Genomic DNA, 22,566 nt, shown 5'->3' with positions numbered 1-22,566 from the left:
CAGAGACCAGGAGTAGAGTCTTTTTATTAATGGCTGCGTTTTCAAAGAACCGTTTTGTTACCAGGAAAGCTCCCCAGGAAGGGATTGCATTAGTGCAACAAGGGGGAGCCTTGATGCCAGGCTCTCCAGACACTTCCAGGTGGAGACTTTTGGCCTAGGCTGGCCACCGGGGACTCAGGGGCTGGGAGGACACACGGCCCCTCCCCGACCCTGAAGGGGCGCTAAGGCACCCAGCCTGCCTGGGTGGGCAAAACCCCATGCCGTCAGCAGGCGGGCGGCCTGCAGCCCTCAACCTGCAGCCCTTTGCTCAGGAGGAAGGCGTCCTGCGTGGGGTTACAACCCAGGAAGGGCTTCACCATGCCCTTGGCATCCTCGGAGCCCCCTGGCCTCAGAATGCAGCTTCTGTAGTCCATGGCAACCTGACGAGAGGGGGCGGGGCTGCAGGAGGGTGGAGCACCCCCTTCACTGAGGGTGTGGGTGTGGCCACCTCTGCTGTGACTCAACAAAGGGCAAGGGAGCAGGGGGTCCAGGGCAGGGCCCTCAGAGCCTGGCAGTCCCAGGTGGGTGGCACAAGCATCTGGGCCCAGGCCAAGGACCTCCGTGTTAGTCTGCACTGCAGGCCGGCCTCTCACCTTGCCACTCAGGACGCCATCCTGCTTGAAAAGTGTGTGGAACGTGTCCGCACTGTACACCTCACTGCACAGGTAGACATAGGAATGGGCGTCGTAGCTTCCTGCCAGGTGGCCGAAGGTCGCAGGCAGGTGGGTCCCTGGGACACATGCGGAGAGGCTCCTACCCGGCCCCCTGGCCACGCCATGCCCGTTCCCCAGAGCGGAGGCCTCAAAGCAGCCCTGTCTGAGTACCCTGCCACTAGAGGGAGTATTGGCCCAACCCTTCTAGAAAACGGGGACCTTGCAGGCAACTCAGTGGAGGGAAACAAAGCAATATTTGCCAACTTTCTGCTGAAGCTCACGAGGGTTCACCCCTAAGCCTCTTACAAGGACAGCTGCCCGAGGCTCCGAGGGATGAATCAGGGCTCGCCCTCCAGCACGGGGAGAGCGCAGGTTAAAGCGCTCACGAGGGAGTGAGCTGAGTCTCCGCACCGCACCGACATGTATGGGCAAACCTCGTTGACGCGTTCCGTCCAGGGTATGAAGCCCTCTCCTGCCTCTTCCAGGCTCTCCAGAAAGCACGTGCAGATAGGCCCAACCCACCCTTGGACTCCAAGGGCCACAGCTGGAGGGACCATCCCAGGAACCCAGGCAGGAAGAGGCCAGAGGTCAGCGGGCCTTGGCCAGAGCCCGTCAGTCGGTACCCCTTCACACACCACCAGAGGATCCTCTTGACCTGGGCAGTAGCCACCAACCGACCGCTAAGGTGGGCCCGGCATGCATTTGAATACCTGGCGTGGCTGGGACCCCGAGCATCTCCTCACAGAGGCGGGCATTCTCCTGGGCCGGGTACGAGGGCGTCTGCATGTGAAGGGGCTGGTCCAACTTGGCCAGGATGATCGGGCACAGGTTGAAGAGGCATGGAGGGTGGGAGGAAGGAGACGGGGGACTGGAACTGTGTCCAGGCCGCGCTTTCCAGCCGGGCGGTCAGGGAGCCCCTTTCCATTTCCTCAGCCCGGCCGCACCAGGGTTGGCCAGCCAGGAATTGATGAGCTTGCCCAGCATGTCCTGGGGGATGGCGTTGCCTGTGCCCCACCGAGACAGGCAGCAGTGCCAGGGCTTCACAGGGCGCGACGCTCCCGGCCCCAGAGCCTTCCCTCAGGTTCTCATCACCAGCTGTCACCAGAGACACAAGAAACGTGCCTTTCTTTTCGTTTGTCATTTTTCCGGCCCTCAGCCATGCAAAGGTGTGAAGCCCTGACACTCGCTGCCACGTGGATGCAACCTGAGAACACGATGCTCAGCGGGAGAAGTCAGACATAGAAGGACACACAGGATGTGACCCCACTGAAGGGAAACGTCCAGAACAGGTAGATCCACAGAGTCAGAATGGGTTCCTGGTTAACAGGGGAAGGGGGGGGAAGGAATGATAACTAACGGTGTGAGGGACATTATATGGGTGAGGGAAATGTTCCAAAACAGGGCAGTAGTGACAGCTGCACAGCTCAGTAAAGTGTCCCCACAGGCTCTGGTGCAGCCTGTGAGAGCATCGGTCTCAGGACAAAGGGCTGACCGCAGGAAGACTGAACGAGCACTGGGCCCCGGGCCCAGACGCTCAGCTGGGGCCTCCCCCGTGGGGAAGTCACTGGGATTTGCTGAGCCTACACTGAGACAGGCAGCAGCCCCAGGGCCTCACAGGTCGCAGCTCTCCCGTCCCTAGGGCCTAGCCTCTGTTTCTCATCACCGGCTGTAACCACAGTCGCAAGCAACATGCATTTCTTTTCATTTGTCTTTTATCCAGTCCTCAGCCACGCAAAGGTGTGAAGCCCTGACACTCGCAGCCACGTGAATGCACCCTGAGTACACGATGCTTAGCGGGAGAAGTCAAACACAGAAGGACACACAAGATATGAACCCACTGAGAGGAAAAGCCCAGAACAGGTAGATCTACAGAGTCAGACGTGGTTCCGGGTTGTCAGGGGCAGGGGAGGGGAGGGAATGATAACTAAGGGCGTGATGGACATTTTTGGGGTGAGGGAAGTGTTCCAAAACAGGGCAGTAGTGACGGCTGCACACCTCAGTAAAGTGTCCCCACGCGCTCTGGTGCAGCATGTGAGAGCATCGCTCTCAGGACGAAGGTCTGACCGCAGGAAGACTGAATGAGCCCTGGGTCCTGGGCCCAGACGCTCATCTGGGGACACCCTCCCCCCGTGGAGAAGTCACTGGGAATTGCTGAGCCTCCACTGAGACTGGCAGCATCCCTAGGGACTCACAGGGTGCGGCTCTCCCGGCCCCAGAGCCTACCCTCTGGTTCTCATCACAGGCTGTCTACAGATTCGCAGGCAAAGTGCGTTTCTTTTCACTTGACTTTTTTCTGGCCCTCAGCCATGCAAAGGTGTGAAGCCCTGACACTGGCTGCCACGTGGATACACCCTGAGAACACAATGCTCAGTGGGAGAAGTCAGACATAGAAGGACACACAGGTTGTCACCCCACGGAGGGGAAACGTCCAAAACACGTAGATACCAGAGTCAGAGTGGGTTCCTGGTTGTCAGGGGCAGTGGAGGGGAGGGAGTTATAACTAAGGGCGTTAGGGATATTTTGGGGGTGAAGGAAATGTTCTAAAACTGGGCAGTAGTAAGGGCTGCACAGCTCAGTAAAGTGTTCCCTCGCGCACCGGTGCAGCCTGTGAGAGCATCACCCTCAGGACGAAGGGCTGACAGCAGGAAGACTGAACGAGCACTGCGTAACGGGTCCAGACGCTCAGCTGGGGACCCCTCCGTGGGTAAGTCACTGGGACTTGCTGAGCCTCCACTTAGACTGGCAGCAGCCCCAGGACCTCGCAGGGTGCAGCGCTCCCGGCCCCAGAGCATAGCCTCCGGTTCTCATCACCGGCTGTCACCAGAGTCGCAGGCAACGTGCATTTCTTTTCGTTTGTATTTTTTACGGCACTCAGCCACACAAAGGTATGAAGCCCTCACATTCGATGCCACGTGGATGCACCCTGAGAACACGATGCTCAGCGGGAGAAGTCAGACACAGAACTACACAAAGGGTGTGAACCCACTGAGGGGAAACGTCCAGAACAGGTACATCCACAGAGTCAGAGGTGGTTCCTGGTTGTCAGGGTCAGGGGAGGGGAGGGAATGATAACTCAGGGTGTGAGGGACATTTTTGGCGTGAGGGAAATGTTCCAAAACAGGTTAGAAGTGACGGCTGCACAGCTCAGTAAACTGTCCCCACGAGCTCCGGGGTAGCCTGTGAGAGGATCGCTCTCAGAACCAAGGGCTGACCGCAGGAAGACTGTACGAGCACTGGGTCCTGGGCCCAGACTCTCATCTGGGGGCCCCTCCGTGGGTAAGTCACTAGGACGTGTTGAGCCTCCACTGAGACTGGCAGCAGCCCCAGGGCCTCGCAGGGCGCAGCTCTCCCGACCCTAGAGACTAGCCTGTGCTTTTCATCACTGGCTGTCACCAGAGTCGCAGGCAACGTGCCTTTCTTTTCGTTTGTGTTTTTTCCGGTGCTCAGCCACACAAAGGTATGAAGACTTCACATTCGCTGCCACGTGGATGCACCCTGAGAACACGATGATCAGCGGGAGAAGTCAGACACAGAAGCACACACAGGGTGTGAACCCACTGAGCGGAAACGTCCAGAACAGGTAGATCCACAGAGTCAGAGTTGGTTCCTGGTTTTCAGGGCATGGAGGGGAGGGAATGATAACTACGGGCATGAGGGACATTTTTGGGGTGAGGGAAATGTTCCAAAACAGGTTTGTAGTCACGGCTGCACCGCACAGTAAAGTGTCCCCTCGTGCACCGGTGCAGCCTGTGAGACCATCGCTCTCAGGACGAAGGGCTGACTGTAGGAAGACTGAACGAGCACTGGATCCTGGGCCCATTCGCTCAGGTGGGGACCCCTCCGTGGGTAAGTCACTGGGACTTGTTGAGCCTCCACCGAGACTGGCAGCAGCCCCAGGGCCTCACAGGGCACGGCGCTGCCATCCCCAGAGCCTAGCCTCCGCTTCTCATCACCGGCTGTCACCACAGTCGCAGGCAACGTGCCTTTCTTTTCATTTGTCTTTTATCCAGCCCTCAGCCATGCAAAGGTGTGAAGCCCTGACACTCGCTGCCACGTGGATGCACCCTGAGAACATGATATTCAGTGAGAGAATTCAGACACAGAAGGACACAGGGTGTTACCCCACTGAGGGGAAACGTCCAGAACAGGTAGAACCACAGAATCAGAGTGGGTTCTTGGTTTTCAGGGGCAGGGGAAGGGAGGGAATGATAACTAAGGGCGTCAGGGACATTTTTGGGGAGAGGTAAATGTTCCAAAACAGGGCAGTAGTGACGGCTGCACAGCTCAGTAAAGTGTCCAGAAGCCTTCCGGTGCAGCCTGTGAGAGCATCACTCTCAGGACGAAGAGCTGACAGCAGGATGATGGGCAGACCGCAGTAAGACTGAACTAGCACTGGGTACTGGACGCAGACGGTCAGCTGCGGACCCCTGCGTGGGTAAGTCACTTGGACTTCCTGAGCCTCCACTGAGACTGGCAGCAACCCCAAGAACTCACAGGGCACGTCGCTCCCGTCCCCAGAGCCTAGCCTCTGTTTCTCACCACCGGTTGTCACCACAGTCGCAGGCAACGTACCTTTCTTTTCATTTGCCTTTTATCCAGCCCTCAGCCACGCAAAGGTGTGAAGCCCTGACACTCGCTGCCACGTGGATGCAACCTGAGAGCACGATGCTCAGCGAGAGAAATCAGACACAGAAGGACACAAGGTGTTACCCCACTGAGGGGAAACGTCCAGAACAGGTAGATCCACAGAGTAAGAGTGGGTTCCTGGTTGTCAGGGGCAGGGGAGGGGAGGGAATGATAAATAAGGGCATCAGGGACATTTCTGGGGAGAGGGAAATGTTCCAAAACAGAGCAGAAGTGACGGCTGCACAGCTCAGGATAGTGTCCCCACGCTCTCCGGTGCAGCCTGTGAGAGCATCTCGCTCAGGACGAAGGGATGAACGCAGGAAGACTGAAGGAGTACTGCGTCCCCTGCACCAACGCTCAGCTGGGGACCCCCCTGTCGTTAAGTCACTCGGATTGCTGAGCCTCCACCGAGACTGGCAGCAGCCCCAAGGCCTCACAGGGCGCGGATCTCCCGTCCCCAGGACCTAGCCTCTGTTTCTCATCACCAGCTGTCACCAGAGTCGCAGGCAACGTTGCTTTCTTTTCATTGGACTTTTTTCCGGCCTTCAGCCACGCTAAGGTGTGAAGCCCTGACACTCGATGCCACGTGGATGCACCCTGAGAACACGATGCTCAGTGAGAGAAGTCAGACACAGAAGGACACACAGGATGTGACCCCATTGAGGGGAAACGTCGAGAACAGGTAGATCCACAGAGTCAGAGTGGGTTCCTGGTTGTCAGGGACAGGGGAGGGGAGGGAATGATAACTTAGGGCATGAGGGGCTTTTTTGGGTGAGGGAACTGTTCCAAAACAGGTTAGTAGTGACCGCTGCACAGCTCAGTAAATTGTCCCCACGTGTTCCGGGAGTGCCTGTGAGAGGATCGTTCTAGGGACAAAGGGCTGACCACAGGAAGAGTGAACGAGCACTGGGTCCTGGGCCCAGATGCGCAGCTGGGGACCCCCCCCCCGTTGGTAAGTCATGCGGATTGCTGAGCCTCCACCGAGACTGGCAGCAGCCCCAGGGACTCACAGGGTGCGGCGCTCCCGTCCCCATGGCCTAGCCTCTGTTTCTTATCACAGGCTGTCACCAGAGTCGCAGGCAACGTGCCTTTCTTTTCGTTTGTGTTTTTTTTCCGGCGCTCAGCCACACAAAGGTATGAAGCCCTCACATTCGCTGCCACGTGGATGCACCCTGAGAACACGATGCTCAGCGGGTGAAGTCAGAGAGAGAATTACACACATGGTGTGAACCCACTGAGGGGAAACGTCCAGAACAGGTAGATCCACAGAGTCAGAGTTGGTTCCTGGTTTTCAGGGGCAGGGGAGGGGAGGGAATGATAACTAAGGGCGTGAGGGACATTTTTGGGGTGAGGGAAATGTTCCAAAACGGGTTAGTAGTGACGGCTGCACAGCTCAGTAAAGTGTCCCCACGCGCTCTTGGGCAGCCTGTGATAGCATCTTTCTCACGACGAAGGGCTGACCACAGGAATACTGAACGAGTACTGGGACCCGGGACCAGATGTTCAACTGGGGACCCCCCCGTGGGTAAGTCACTCTGAATGCTGAGCCTCCACCGAGATTGGCAGCAGCCCCAGGGCCTCACAGGTCGCGCCTCTCCCGGCCCTAGAGCCTACTCTCTCGTTCTCATCACAGGCTGTCACCAGAGTCGCCAGCAACGTTCCTTTCTTTTCATTTGACTTTTTTCCGGCCCTCAGCCACGCTAAGGTGTGAAGCCCTCACACTCGCTGCCACGTGGATGCACCCTGAGAACACGATGCTCAGCAACAAAAGTCACACACAGAGGGACACACAAGGTGTGACCCCACTGAGGGGAAACGTCCAGAACAGGTACATCCGCAGAGTCAGAGTGGGTTCCTGGTTTCAGGGGCAGTGGAGCGGAGGGAGTGATAACTAAGGGCCTGAGGGACTTTTTTGGGTGACGGAAATGTTCCAAAACAGGTTAGTAGTGACAGCTGCTCTGCTCAGTAAAGTGTCACCACACGCTCCGCTGCAGTCTGTGAGAGCATCGCTCTCAGGACGAATGGCTGACCACAGGAAGACTGAACTAGCACTGGGTCCTGGGCCCAGACACTCAGCAGGGGACCCCTCCGTGGGTAAGTCACTTGGATTGTTGAGCCTCCTCCAAGACTGGCAGCAGCCCCAGGGCTTCATAGGGCGTAGCGCTCCCGTTCCAAGAGCCTAACCTCTGTTTCTCTTCACCGGCTATCACCAGAGTCGCAGGCAATGTTCCTTTCTTTTCATTTGTCTTTTTTCTGGCCCTCAGCCCCGTAAAGGTGTGAAGTCCTGACACTCGCTGCCACGTGGATGCACCCTGAGAACACGATGCTCAGTGAGAGAAGTCAGACACAGAAGGACACACAGGGTGTGAACCCACTGAGCAGAAACGTCCAGAACAGGTAGATCTACAGAGTCAGACGTGGTTCCTGGTTGTCACGGGCAGGGGAGGGGAGGGAATGATAACTTAGGGCATGAGGGACATTTTTGGCGTGAGGGAAATGTTCCATAACAGGTTAGAAGTGACGGCTGCACAGCTCAGTAAAGTGTCCCCACGAGCTCCGGGGTAGCCTGTGAGAGCATCGCTCTCAGAACCAAGGGCTGACCGCAGGAAGAAGGGCTGATCGCAGAAAGACTGAACGAACACTGGGTCCTGGGCCCAGACGCTCAGCTGGGGGCCCCTCCGTGGGTAAGTCACTGGGACTTGCTGAGCCACCACTGAGACTGGCAGCAGCCCCAGGACCTCGCAGGGCGCAGCTCTCCCGACCCCAGAGCCTAGCCTCTGGTTCTCATCACCGGCTGTCACCAGAGTCGCAGGCAACGTGACTTTCTTTTCGTTTGTGCTTTTTCCGGCGCTCAGCCACGTAAAGGTATGAAACCCTCACATTTGCTGCCATGTGGATGCACCCTGAGAACACGATGCTAAGCGGGAGAATTCACACAGAAGGACACACAGGGTGAGAAAGCAATGAGGGGAAACGTCCAGAACAGGTAGAGCCACAGATTCAGAGTTGGTTCCTGGTTGGCCCGGGCAGGGGAGGGGAGGGAATGATAACTAAAGGCGTGAGGGACATTTTTGGGATGAGGGAAATGTTCCAAAACAGGTTAGTAGTGACGGCTGCGCAGCTCAGTAAAGTGTCCACATGCGCTCCGGGGCAGCCTGTGATAGCATCTTTCTCAGGACGAAGGGCTGACCACAGGAAGACTGAACGAGTACCGTGTCCCCTTCACCGACGCTCAGCTGGGGACACCCTGTTGGTAAGTCACTCGGATTGCTGAGCCTCCACCGAGACTGGCAGCAACCCCAGGGCCTCAGAGGCCGTGACGCTCCCGTCCCCAGTGCCTAGCCTCTGTTTCTCATCACCGGCTGTAACCAGAGTCGCAGGCATCGTTCCTTTCTTTTCATTTTTCTTTTATCCAGCCCTCAGCCACGCCAAGGTGTGAAGTCCTGACACTCGCTGCCACGTGGATGCACCCTGTGAAAACGATGCTCAGCAACAGAAGTCAGACACAGACGGACACACAGGGTGTGAGCCCACTGACGGGAAACGTCCAGAAAAGGTACATCCACAGAGTCAGAGTGGGTTCCTGGTTGTCAGGGGCAGTGGAGCGGAGGGAGTGATAAGTAAAGGCCTGAGGGACATTTTTGGGTGAGGGAAATGTTCCAAAACAGGGCAGTAGTAACGGCTGCACTGCTCAGTAAAGTGTCCCCTCGTGCACCGGTGCAGCCTGTGAGAGCATCGCTCTCAGGATGAAGGGCTGACCGCAGGAAGACTGAACGAGCACTGGGTCCCGGGACCAGATGCTCAACTGGGGACCCCCCCGTGGGTAAGTCACTCTGAATGCTGAGCCTCCACCGAGATTGGCAGCAGCCCCAGGGCCTCACAGGGTGCGGCTCTCCTCGGCCAAGAGCCTACCCTCTGGTTCTCATCACAGGCTGTCACCAGAGTCGACAGCAACGTTCGTTTCTTTTCATTTGTCTTTTATCCAGCCCTCAGCCACGCCAAGTTTTGAAGCCCTGACACTCGCTGCCACGTGGATGCAACCTGAGAGCACGATGCTCAGCGAGAGAAATCAGACACAGAAGGACACAGGGTGTTACCCCACTGAGGGGAAACGTCCAGAACAGGTAGATCCACAGAGTAAGAGTGGGTTCCTGGTTGTCAGGGGCAGGGGAGGGGAGGGAATGATAAATAAGGGCATCAGGGACATTTTTGGGGAGAGGGAAATGTTCCAAAACAGGGCAGAAGTGACGGCTGCACAGCTCAAGATAGTGTCCCCATGCTCTCCGGTGCAGCCTGTGAGAGCATCTCGCTCAGGACGAAGGGATGAACGCAGGAAGACTGAACGAGTACTGTGTCCCCTGCACCGACGCTCAGCTGGGGACCCCCCTGTCGTTAAGTCACTCGGATTGCTGAGCCTCCACCGAGACTGGCAGCAGCCCCAAGGCCTCACAGGGCGCGGATCTCCCGTCCCCAGGGCCTAGCCTCTGTTTCTCATCACCAGCTGTCACCAGAGTCGCAGGCAACGTTGCTTTCTTTTCATTGGACTTTTTTCCGGCCTTCAGCCATGCTAAGGTGTGAAGCCCTGACACTCGCTGCCACGTGGATGCACCCTGAGAACACGATGCTCAGTGAGAGAAGTCAGACACAGAAGGACACACAGGATGTGACCCCATTGAGGGGAAACATCGAGGACAGGTAGATCCACAGTATCAGAGTGGGTTCCTGGTTGTCAGAGGCAGCGGAGGGGAGGGAATGATAACTAAGTGCGTGAGGGACATTTTTGGGGTGAGGGAACTGTTCCAAAACAGTTTAGCAGTGTCGGCTGCACAGCTCAGTAACGTGTCCCCACTCGCTCCGGTGCAGCCTTTGAGAGGATCGTTCTAGGGACGAAGGGCTGACCACAGGAAGACTGAATGAGCACTGGGTCCTCGGCACAAATGCTCAGCTGTGGACCCCCCCCCCCCGTTGGTAAGTCACGCAGATTGCTGAGCCTCCACCGAGACTGGCAGCAGCCCCAGGGACTCACAGGGTGCAGCGCTCCCGTCCCCATGGCCTAGCCTCTGTTTCTCATCACAGGCTGTCACCACAGTTGCAGGCAACATTCCTTTCTTTTCATTTGTCTTTTATCCAGCCCTCAGCCATGCAAAGGTGAGAAGTCCTGACACTCGCTGCCACGTGGATGCACCCTGAGAACAGGATGCTCAGTGAGAGAAGTCAGACACAGAAGGACACACAGGGTGTGAACCCACTGAGCAGAAACGTCCAGAACAGGTAGATCTACAGAGTCAGACGTGGTTCCTGGTTGTCAGAGGCAGGGGAGGGGAGGGAATGATAACTTAGGGCATGAGGGACATTTTTGGGTGACAGAAATGTTCCCAAACATGGCAGTAGTGACGGCTGCACAGCTCAGTAAAGTGTCCCCACGTGCTCCGGGAGTGCCTGTGAGAGGATCGCTCTAAGAACGAAGGGCTGACCGCAGGAAGAAGGGCTGACCACAGGAAGAATGAACTAGCACTGGGTCCTGGGTCCAGACGCTCAGCTGGGGACCACTCCATGGGTAAGTCACTGGGACTTGCTGAGCCTCTACTGAGACTGGCAGCAGCCCCAGGGCCTCGCAGGGCGCAGCTCTCCCGACCTCAGAGCCTAGCCTCTGTTTCTCATCACAGGCTGTCACCAGAGTCGCAGGCAACGTGCCTTTCTTTTCGTTTGTGTTTTTTTTCCGGCGCTCAGCCACACAAAGGTATGAAGCCCTCACATTCGCTGCCACGTGGATGCACCCTGAGAACACGATGCTCAGCAGGAGGAGTCAGACAGAGAACTACACACATGGTGTGAACCCACTGAGGGGTAACGTCCAGAACAGGTAGATCCACAGATTCAGATTTGGTTCCTGGTTTTCAGGGGCAGGGGATGGGAGGGAATGATAACTAAGGGTGTGAGCGACATATTTGGGGTGAGTGAAATGTTCCAAAACGGGTTAGTAATGACGGCTGCACAGCTCAGTAAAGTATCCCCACGCGCTCCGGGGCAGCCTGTGATAGCATCTTTCTCAGGACGAAGGGCTGACCACAGGAATACTGAACGAGTACTGGGTCCCGGGACCAGATGTTCAACTGGGGACCCCCCCCGCCGTGGGTAAGTCACTCGGATTGTTGAGCCTCCTCCAAGACTGGCAGCAGCCCCAGGGCTTCATAGGGCGTAGCGCTCCCGTTCCAAGAGCCTAACCTCTGTTTCTCTTCACCGGCTATCACCAGAGTCGCAGGCAACGTTCCTTTCTTTTCATTTGTCTTTTTTCTGGCCCTCAGCCCCGTAATGGTGTGAAGTCCTGACACTCGCTGCCACGTGGATGCACCCTGAGAACACGATGCTCAGTGAGAGAAGTCAGACACAGAAGGACACACAGGGTGTGAACCCACTGAGCAGAAACGTCCAGAACAGGTAGATCTACAGAGTCAGACGTGGTTCCTGGTTGTCACGGGCAGGGGAGGGGAGGGAATGATAACTTAGGGCATGAGGGACAATTTTGGCGTGAGGGAAATGTTCCATAACAGGTTAGAAGTGATGGCTGCACAGCTCAGTAACGTGTCCCCACGCGCTCCGGTGCAGCCTGTGAGAGCATCGCTCTCAGGATGAAGGGCTGACCGCAGGAAGACTGAACGAGCACTGGGTCCCGGGACCAGATGCTCAACTGGGGACCCCCCCGTGGGTAAGTCACTCTGAATGCTGAGCCTCCACCGAGATTGGCAGCAGCCCCAGGGCCTCACAGGGTGCGGCTCTCCCGGGCCAAGAACCTACCCTCTGGTTCTCATCACAGGCTGTCACCACAGTCACAGGGAACGTGCCTTTCTTTTCATTTGTCTTTTATCCAGCCCTCAGCCACGCCAAGTTTTGACGCCCTGACTCTCGCTGCCACGTGGATGCAACCTGAGAGCACGATGCTCAGCGAGAGAAATCAGACACAGAAGGACACAGGGTGTTACCCCACTGAGGGGAAACGTCCAGAACAGGTAGATCCACAGAGTAAGAGTGGGTTCCTGGTTGTCAGGGGCAGGGGAGGGGAGGGAATGATAAATAAGGGCATCAGGGACATTTTTGGGGAGAGGGAAATGTTCCAAAACAGGGCAGAAGTGACGGCTGCACAGCTCAAGATAGTGTCCCCATGCTCTCCGGTGCAGCCTGTGAGAGCATCTCGCTGAGGACGAAGGGATGAACGCAGGAAGACTGAACGAGTACTGGGTCCCCTGCACCGAAGCTCAGCTGGGGACCCCCCTGTCGGTACGTCACTCGGATTGCTGAGCCTCCACCGAGACTGGCAGCAGCCCCAAGGCCTCACAGGGCGCGGATCTCCCGTCCCCAGGGCCTAGCCTCTGTTTCTCATCACCAGCTGTCACCAGAGTCGCAGGCAACGTTGCTTTCTTTTCATTGGACTTTTTTCCGGCCTTCAGCCATGCTAAGGTGTGAAGCCCTGACACTCGCTGCCACGTGGATGCACCCTGAGAACAGGATGCTCAGTGAGAGAAGTCAGACACAGAAGGACACACAGGATGTGACCCCATTGAGGGGAAACGTCGAGAACAGGTAGATCCACAGAGTCAGAGTGGGTTCCTGGTTGTCAGGGGCAGGGGAGGGGAGGGAATGATAACTAAGTGCGTGAGGGACATTTTTGGGGTGAGGGAACTGTTCCAAAACAGGTTAGTAGTGTCGGCTGCACAGCTCAGTAACGTGTCCCCACGCGCTCCGGTGCAGCCTTTGAGAGGATCGTTCTAGGGACGAAGGGCTGACCACAGGAAGACTGAACGAGTACTGGGTCCTCGGCACAAATGCTCAGCTGGGGACTGTCCCCCCCGTTGGTAAGTCACGCGGATTGCTGAGCCTCTACCGAGACTGGCAGCAGCCCCAGGGACTCACAGGGTGCGGCGCTCCCGTCCCCATGGCCTAGCCTCTGTTTCTCATCACCGGCTGTCACCACAGTTGCAGGCAACATTCCTTTCTTTTCATTTGTCTTTTATCCAGCCCTCAGCCATGCAAAGGTGAGAAGTCCTGACACTCGCTGCCACGTGGATGCACCCTGAGAACACGATGCTCAGTGAGAGAAGTCAGACACAGAAGGACACACAGGGTGTGAACCCACTGAGCAGAAACGTCCAGAACAGGTAGATCTACAGAGTCAGACGTGGTTCCTGGTTGTCACGGGCAGGGGAGGGGAGGGAATGATAACTTAGGGCATGAGGGACATTTTTGGGTGACAGAAATGTTCCCAAACATGGCAGTAGTGACGGCTGCACACCTCAGTAAAGTGTCCCCACGTGCTCCGGGAGTGTCTGTGAGAGGATCGCTCTAAGAACGAAGGGCTGACCGCAGGAAGAAGGGCTGACCACAGGAAGAATGAACTAGCACTGGGTCCTGGGCCCAGACGCTCAGCTGGGGACCCCTCCGTGGATAAGTCACTGGGACTTGCTGAGCCTCTACTGAGACTGGCAGCAGCCCCAGGGCCTCGCAGGGCGCAGCTCTCCCGACCTCAGAGCCTAGCCTCTAGTTCTCATCACAGGCTGTCACCAGAGTCGCAGGCAACGTGCCTTTCTTTTCGTTTGTGTTTTTTTTCCGGCGCTCAGCCACACAAAGGTATGAAGCCCTCACATTCGCTGCCATGTGGATGCACCCTGAGAACACGATGCTCAGCAGGAGGAGTCAGACAGCGAACTACACACATGGTGTGAACCCACTGAGGGGAAACGTCCAGAACAGGTAGATCCACAGAGTAAGAGTGGGTTCCTGGTTGACAGGGGCAGGGGAGGGGAGGGAATGATAAATAAGGGCATCAGGGATTTTTTGGGGGAGAGGGAAATGTTCCAAAACAGGGCAGAAGTGATGGCTGCACAGCTCAGGATAGTGTCTCCACGCTCTCCGGTGCAGCCTGTGAGAGCATCTCGCTCAGGACGACAGGATGAACGCAGGAAAACTGAACGAGTACTGTGTTCCCTGCACCGACACTCAGCTGGGGACCCCCCTGTCGGTAAGTCACTCGGATTGCTGAGCCTCCACCGAGACTGGCAGCAGCCCCAAGGCCTCACAGGGTGCGGATCTCCCGTCCCCAGGGCCTAGCCTCTGTTTCTCCTCACCAGCTGTCACCAGAGTCGCAGGCAACGTTGCTTTCTTTTCATTGGACTTTTTTCCAGCCTTCAGCCATGCTAAGGTGTGAAGCCCTGACACTCACTGCCACGTGGATGCACCCTGAGAACACGATGCTCAGCGAGAGAAGTCAGACACAGAAGGACACACAGGGTGTGACCCCATTGAAGGGAGACGTCGAGGACAGATAGATCCACAGAGTCAGAGTGGGTTCCTGCTTGTGAGGGGCAGGGGAGTGGAGGGAATGATAACTAAGTGCGTGAGGGACATTTTTGGGATGAGGGAACTGTTCCAAAACAGGTTAGTAGTGACGGCTGCACAGCTCAGTAACGTGTCCCCACTCGCTCCGGTGCAGCCTTTGAGAGGATCGTTCTAGGGACGAAGGGCTGACCACAGGAAGACTGAACGAGCACTGGGTCCTCGGCACAAATGCTCAGCAGGGGACCTCCCCCCCCCCGTTGGTAAGTCACGCGGATTGCTGAGCCTCCACCAAGACTGGCAGCAGCCCCAGGGACTCACAGGGCATGGCGCTCCCGTTCCTAGAGCCTAGCCTCTCTTTCTCATCACCGGCTGTCACCAGAGTTGCAGGCAACGTGCCTTCTTTTCGTTTGCGTTTTTTCCGGCGCTCAGCCACACAAAGTTATGAAGCCCTCACATTCGCTGTCACGTGGATGCACCCTTAGAACACGATGCTCAGCGGGAGAAGTCAGACACAGAACTACTCACATGGTGTGAACCCACTGAGGGGAAACGTCCAGAACATGTAGATCCACAGATTCAGAGTTGGTTCCTGGTTTTCAGGGGCAGGGGAGGAGAGGGAATGATAACTAAGGGCGTGAGGGACATTTTTGGGGTGAGGGAAATGTTCCAAAACGTGTTAGTAGTGACGGCTGCACAGCTCAGTAAAGTGTCCCCACGCGCTCCGGGGCAGCCTGTGATAGCATCTTTCTCAGCACGAAGGGCTGACCACAGGAAGACTGAACGAGTACTGGGTCCCGGGACCAGATGTTCAACTGGGGACCCCCCCGTGGGTAAGTCACTCTGAATGCTGAGCCTCCACTGAGTTTGGCAGCAGCCCCAGGGCCTCACAGGTCGCGCCTCTCCCGGCCCCGGAGCCTACTCTCTCGTTCTCATCACAGGCTGTCACCAGAGTCGCCAGCAACGTTCGTTTCTTTTCATTTGACTTTTTTCCGGCCCTCAGCCATGCTAAGGTGTGAAGCCCTCACACTCGCTGCCACGTGGATGCACCCTGAGAACACGACGCTCAGCGACAGAAGTCACACAAAGAGGGACACCCAGGTTTTGACCCCACTGAGGGGAAACGTCCAGAACAGGTAGATCCGCAGAGTCAGAGTGGGTTCCTGGTTGTCAGGGGCAGGGGAGGGGTGGGAATGATAACTTAGTGCCTGAGGGACATTTTTTGGGTGAGGGAAATGTTCCAAAACAGGTTAGTAGTGACGGCTGCACAGCTCAGTAACGTATCCCCACGCGCTCCGGTGCAACCTTTGAGAGGATCGTTCTAGGGACGAAGAGCTGACCGCAGGAAGACTGAACGAGCACTGGGTCCTGGGCCCAGATGCTCAGCTGGGGACCACCCCGGTGGGTAAGTCACTCGGATTGCTGAGCCTCCACCGAGACTGGCCGCAGCCCCAGGGCCTCACAGGGCGTGGCGCTCCCATCCCCAGGGCCTAGCCTCTGTTTCTCATCACCGGCTGTCACCAGAGTCGCAGGCCACGGTCCTTTCTTTTCATTTCTCTTTTATCCAGCCCTCAGCCACGCCAAGGTGTGAAGTCCTGACACTCGCTGCCACGTGGATGCACCCTGAGAACACGATGCTCAGCGACAGAAGTCAGACACAGAGGGACACACAGGGTGTGAGCCCCCTGACGGGAAACGTCCAGAACAGGTAGATCCACAGAGTCAGAGTGGGTTCCTGGTTGTCAGGGGCAGTGGAGTGGAGGGAGTGATAACTAAGGGCCTGAGGAACATTTTTGGGTGACGGTAATGTTCCAAAACAGGGCAGTAGTGACGGCTGCACAGCTTAGTAAAGTGTCCCCTCGTGCACAGGTGCAGCCTGTGAGAGCATCGCTCTCAGGATGAAGGGCTGACCGCAGGAAGACTGAACGAGCACTGGGTCCTGGGCCCAGACACTCAGCTGGGGATCTCTCCATGTGTAAGTCACTCAGATTGTTGAGCCTCCACCGAGACTGGCAGCAGCCCCAGGGCCTCACAGGGCATGGCGCTCCCGTTCCGAGAGCCTAGCCTCTGTTTCTCATCACCGGCTATCACCACAGTCTCAGGCAACGTTCCTTTCTTTTCATTTGACTTTTTTCCGACCCTCAGCCACGCAAAGGTGTGAAGTCCTGACACTCGCTGCCACGTGGATGCACCCTGAGAACACGATGCTCAGCGAGAGAAGTCAGACACTGAAGGACACACTGAAGGGACACACTGAAGGACACACTGAAGGGTGTGAACCAACTGAGCGGAAACATCCAGAACTGGTAAATCTACAGAGTCAGAGGTGGTTCCTGGTTGTCAGGGGCAGGGGAGGGGAGGGAATGATAACTAAGGGCGTGAGGGACACTTTTGGCATGAGGTAAATGTTCCAAAACAGGTTAGAAGTGATGGCTGCACAGCTCAGTAAAGTGTCCCCAAGTGCTCCGGGGCAGCCTGTGAGAGGATCGCTCTCAGAACGATGGGCTGACCGCAGGAAGAAGGGCTGACCGCAGAAAGACTGATCTAACACTGGATCCTGGGCCCAGATGCTCAGATGGGGACCCCTCCGTGGGTAAGTCACTGGGACTTGCTGAGCCTCCACTGAGACTGGCAGCAGCCCCAGGGCCTCGCAGGGCGCAGCTCTCCCGACCTCAGAGCCTAGCCTCTGGTTCTCATCACCGGCTGTCACCAGAGTCGCAGGCAACGTGCCTTTCTTTTCGTTTGTGTTTTTTCCGGTGCTCAGCCACACAAAGGTATGAAGCCCTCACATTCGCTGCCACGTGGATGCACCCTGAGAACACGATGCTCAGCGGCAGAAGTCAGACACAGAACTACACACATGGTGTGAACCCACTGAGGGGAAACGTCCAGAACAGATAGATTCACAGATTCAGAGTTTGTTCCTGGTTTTCAGGGGCAGGGAATGATAACTAAGGGCGTGAGGGACATTTTTGGGGTGAGGGAAATGTTCCAAAACAGGTTAGTAGTGACGGCTGCACAGCTCAGTAAACTGTCCCCTCGCGCACCGGAGCTGCCTGTGATAGCATCTTTTTCAGGACGAAGGGCTGACCACAAGAAGACTGAACGAGTACTGCGTCCCGGGACCAGATGCTCGACTGGGGACCCCCCCGTGGGTAAGTCACTCTGAATGCTGAGCCTCCACCGAGATTGGCAGCAGCCCCAGGGCCTCACAGGGTGTGGCTCTCCCGGCCCAAGAGCCTACCCTCTGGTTCCCATCACAGGCTGTCACCAGAGTCGCAGGCAACGTTCCTTTCTTTTCATTTGTCCTTTATCCAGCCCTCAGCCACGCCAAGTTGTGAAGCCCTGACACTCGCTGCCACGTGGATTCACCCGGAGAATACGATGCTCAGCGACAGAAATCAGACACAGAAGGACACAGGGTGTTACCCCACTGAGGGGAATCGTCCAGAACAGGTAGATCCACAGAGTCAGAGTGGGTTCCTGGTTGTCAGGGGCAGGGGAGGGGAGGGAATGATAAATAAGGGCATCAGGGACATTTTTGGGGAGAGGGAAATGTTCCAAAACAGAGCAGAAGTGACGGCTGCACAGCTCAGGATAGTGTCCCCACGCTCTCCGGTGCAGCCTGTGAGAGCATCTCGCTCAGGACGAAGCAATGAACGCAGGAAGAATGGCTGACTGCATTAAGACTGAACTACCACTGGGTCCTGGGCTCAGACGCTCAGCTGGTGACCCCTCCGTGGGTAAGTCAGTGGGACTTGCTGAGCTTCCACTGAGAGTGCCAGCAGCCCCAGGGCCTCGCAGGGCGCAGCGCTCCGGGCCCCGGACCCTAGCCTCTGTTTCGTATCACCAGATGTCAACAGAGTCACAGGCAACGTGCCTTTCTTTTCGTTTGTGCTTTTTCTGGTGCTCAGCCACGCAAAGGTATGAAGCCCTCACATTTGATGCCATGTGGATGCAACCTAAGTACACGATGCTAAGTGGGAGAATTCACACACAGAAAGACACACAGGGTGTGAACCCACTGAGGGAAAACGTCCAGAACAGGTACATCCACAGAGTCCGAGTGGGTTCCCGGTTGTCAGTGGCAGGGGAGGGGAGGGAATGATAACTAAGGGCGTGAGGGAGATTTTTGGGCTGTGGGAAATGTTCCAAAACAGGTTAGTAGTGACGGCTGCACAGCTCAGTAAAGTGTCCCCAGGCGCTCCGGTGCAGCCTGTGAGTGCATCGCTCTCAGGACGAACGGCTGACCGCAGAATAACGGAACGAGCACTGGGTCCTGGCCCGAGAAGCTCAGTTGGGTAACCCCCCATGGGGAAGTCACTGGGACTTGCTGAGCCTCCACCGTGACTGGCAGCAGCCCCAGGACCTCACAGGGCGCGGCGCTCCCGGCCCCATAACCTAGCCTCTGGTTCTCATCACCGGCTGTCACCAGAGTCCCAGGCAACGTGCCTTTCTTTTCTTTTGTCTTTTATAAAGGCAACTCTTGAATACATGTATTTAACATGCAGGGACTCAGTCGTGACTGCTTCATCTGGGGCTTCCTGCCTCCACGGTCTCGAGGATATCCACTTCCGTTGTTTACACGCCCAGTGCATGGGGTTTGATGATGGAAACTGACAACGAGGGCGTTGCCACGTGAGGGTTGACATCAGCGGAAGAATTCCTTGTCGATGGCCTGCCTGAGGGCCACGGGAGAGGCCGGGCCCTCCCCGCCCCTTGCCTGCAGCCCTGCGCCCGCACACTCCTGGGAGCGGAGCTGGTGCATCGCTTGCCAGAACTCATGGAGGTAGGTCTCCATCTCAAGTGATGGAAGGTGTCATGGAGCATTGTGATGAAAGTGGTCATGGAGCATTGTGATGAAAGGGCTCATTGAGCATTGTGATGACAAGAGCCATGGAGCATTGTGATGACAAGGGTCATGTAAGCATTATGATGACAAGTGTCATGGAGCATTGTGATGACAAAGGCCATGGAGTACTGTGATGACAAAGTCATTGAGCATTGTGATGCCACGGGCATGGAACATTGTGATGACAAGAGTCATGGAGAATGGTGATGTCAGGGGTCATGAGGCTTTTTGATGACAGGCGTCATGGAGCATTGTGATGACAAGGACCATGGAGCATTGTTGAGACAGGGGTCATGGAGCATTGGTACAAAACACATCATGGAGCATTGTGATTAAAGTGATCATGGAGCATTTTCATGAAAGGGGTCATGTAGCATTGTGATGACAAGAGCCATGGAGCATTGTGATGACAATGGCATGGAGAATTGGGATGCCAGGGGCCATGATGCATTTTGATGTCAGGGGTTATGGAGCATTGTGATGAAAGGTGTACTGGAGCATTGTGGTGACAGAGGGTATTGAGCATTGTGATGACAGGGGTCATGGAACATTGTGATGACAAGGGCCATGGAGCATTGTGATGACACGGGCCATGGAACATTGTGATGAAACGGTTCATTGAGCATTGTGATGAAAGTGTTCATGGAGCGTTGTGTTGAAAGGGATCATGGAGGATTGTGATGATAAGTGTCATGGAGCATTGTGATGACAGGGGTCATGGAGAATTGGGATGACAATGGCCATGGAGCATTGTGATGACAGGTGTCATGGGGCATTGTGATGACAGGGGTCATGGAACATTTTGATGACAAGGGCCATGGAGCATTGTGATGACAGGGGTCATGACGGGGCCTTGTGATGTCAGGGGTTATGGAGCATTGTGGTGACATAGGGCATGGAGCATTGTGATGAAATGGGAAATGGAGCATTCTGATGCTGAGGGCCATGGAGCATTGCGATGCCAAGTGTCATGGAGCATTGTGATAACAGGTGTCATGGAGCATTGTGACGACACTGGCCATGGAACATTGTGATGAAAGGGTTCATGGAGCATTGTAATGAAAGGGATCATGGTGGATTGTGATGAAAGTGGTCATGGAGCTTTGTGAGAGAATGGGTAATGGAGCATTGTGATGATAGGGGTCATGGAGCACTGTGATGACAGGTGTTGTGGAGCATTGTGATGACAGGGGGCATGGAGTATTGTGATGAAAGGTGTAATGGAGCATTGTGATGAAACGGGTCATGGATTATTGTGATGAAAGGGATCATGGAGCATTGTGATGAAAGGGGTAATGGAGCGTTGTGATGTCAGGGGTCATGGAGAATTGTGATGACAAGGGCCATGGAGCATTGTGATGTCAGGGGTAATGGAGCATTGTGATCACAAGCGCAATAGAGCATTGTGATGACAGGTGTCATGGACCATTGTGAAGAAAGTGGTCATGGAGCATTGTGATGACAAACGCCATGGAGCATTTTGATGACAAGCGCCTTTAACATTGTAATGAAATGGGTCATGGAGCATTGTGATGAATGTGGTCATGGAGCAATGTGATGACAGCGGGCCTGGGGCATTGTGATTACAAGCGCCATGGAGCATTTTGATGACAAGTGTCATGGAGCATTGTGATGACAAGGGCCATGGACCATTTTGATGACAGGAGCCATGGAGCATTGTGATGAAAGTGGAACAGGAGAATTGTGATGAAAGGGGTCATGGATCATTGTGATGACAGCAGTCATGGAGCATTGTGATAAAGGGATGATGGGGCATTGTGATGAAATGGGTCATGGAGTATTGTGATGAAAGGGGTCATGGAACATTGTGATGACAAGTGTCATGGATCATTGTGATGACAGCGGTCATGGAGCATTGTGATGACAACGGTCATGGATCATTGTGATGACAACGTTCATGGAGCATTGTGATGACATTGGCCAAGGAGCATTCTGATGAAATGGGCCATGGAGCATTGTGATGAGAAGGGTCTTGGAGCACTGTGATGACAAGGCCCATGGAGCATTGTAATGACAGCGGTCATGGGGCATTGTCATGACAGGGAGCATTGAGCATTGTGACAAAAGGAGTACTGGATTATTGTGATGAAATGGGTCATTGATTATTGTGATGAAAGGGATCATGAGCATTGTGATAACAGGAGTTATGGAGCATTGTGATGAAAGTGGTCAGGGCGCATTGTGATGAAAGGGGTAATGGAGCAATTTAATAAAAGGTGTCATGGGGCATTGTGATGACAGTGTGCATGGAGCATTGTGATGACAAGCGCCATGGAGCATTGTGATGACAAGTGCAATTTAGCATTGTGATGAAACGGGTCATGTAGCCTAGTGATGAATGTGGTTATGGAGCGTTGTGATGACATTGGGCATGGATCCTTTTGCTGACAAGGGCCATGGAGCATTGTTATGACAAGTGTCATGGAGCATTGTGATTACAAGAGTCATGTAGCATTATGATGACAAGGGCCATGGAGTATTGTGATGACAAGGCTCATTGAGCATTGTGATGACATTGGAATGGAGCATTGTGATGACAAGAGCCATGGAGAATTGTGAGGTCAGAAGCCATGGGGCATTGTGATGTCAGGGGTCATGAGGCATTGTGGTGACAGAGGGCTTGGAGCATTGTGATGAAATGGGTACTGGAGTATTGTGATGAAAGGCGTCATGGAGCATTGTGATGACATGTGTCATGGAGCATTGTGATCAAAAGCGTCATGGAGTATTGCGATGACAAGGGTCATGGAGCATTTTGATGACAGTGGGCATGGAGCATTGTGATGACAAGCGCCATGGAGCATTGTAATTACAAGTGTCATGGAGCATTGTGATGACAAGGGCCATGGAGCATTTTGATGATGGGGCCATGGATCATTGTGATGATAGCGATCATGGAGCATTGTGATGATAGCGGTCATGGAGCATTGTGATGAAATGGTTCAGGGAGCATTGTGATGAAAGGAGTCATGGAGCATTGTTATGACAGTGGTCATGGAGCATTGTGATGACAAGGGTCATGGAGCATTCTGATGACAGGTGTCATGG

General features: G+C 55.4%; 1 protein-coding gene across 1 annotated transcript; it reads right to left on the bottom strand.

Moving 5' to 3' along the window:
* Nucleotides 1-263: 263 nt before the first annotated feature.
* LOC137760714 (thimet oligopeptidase-like) lies at nt 264-3,484 on the bottom strand. Its single transcript, XM_068537624.1, has 5 exons — nt 3,289-3,484; nt 1,670-1,787; nt 1,403-1,566; nt 633-769; nt 264-419 (listed from the first exon to the last, which is right to left on the bottom strand). Exons 1-5 carry the CDS (start codon nt 3,482-3,484, stop codon nt 264-266), a joined length of 771 nt encoding a protein of 256 aa, XP_068393725.1.
* Nucleotides 3,485-22,566: the final 19,082 nt, after the last annotated feature.

Source organism: Eschrichtius robustus, chromosome 3, assembly GCF_028021215.1.
Source record: "Eschrichtius robustus isolate mEscRob2 chromosome 3, mEscRob2.pri, whole genome shotgun sequence".
NCBI lineage: Eukaryota > Metazoa > Chordata > Mammalia > Artiodactyla > Eschrichtiidae > Eschrichtius > Eschrichtius robustus.
The sequence above is the reverse complement of the archived record's forward strand: the minus strand, read 5'-3'. Positions and strand labels throughout refer to the sequence as shown.

Bases quoted from the DNA above. Each gene is read 5' to 3' on its own strand.
- LOC137760714 (XM_068537624.1), bottom strand. From the start codon at position 3,484: ATGCTCTGGGGCCGGGAGCGCTGCACCCTGCGAGGTCCTGGGGCTGCT. The intron at 1,567-1,669 runs GCAAGCTCATCA...GCCTGGACACAG, and splicing joins CATCCCCCAGGACATGCTGG to TTCCAGTCCCCCGTCTCCTT. The intron at 770-1,402 runs GTATTCAAATGC...CATGTGTCCCAG, and splicing joins CGGGGTCCCAGCCACGCCAG to GGACCCACCTGCCTGCGACC.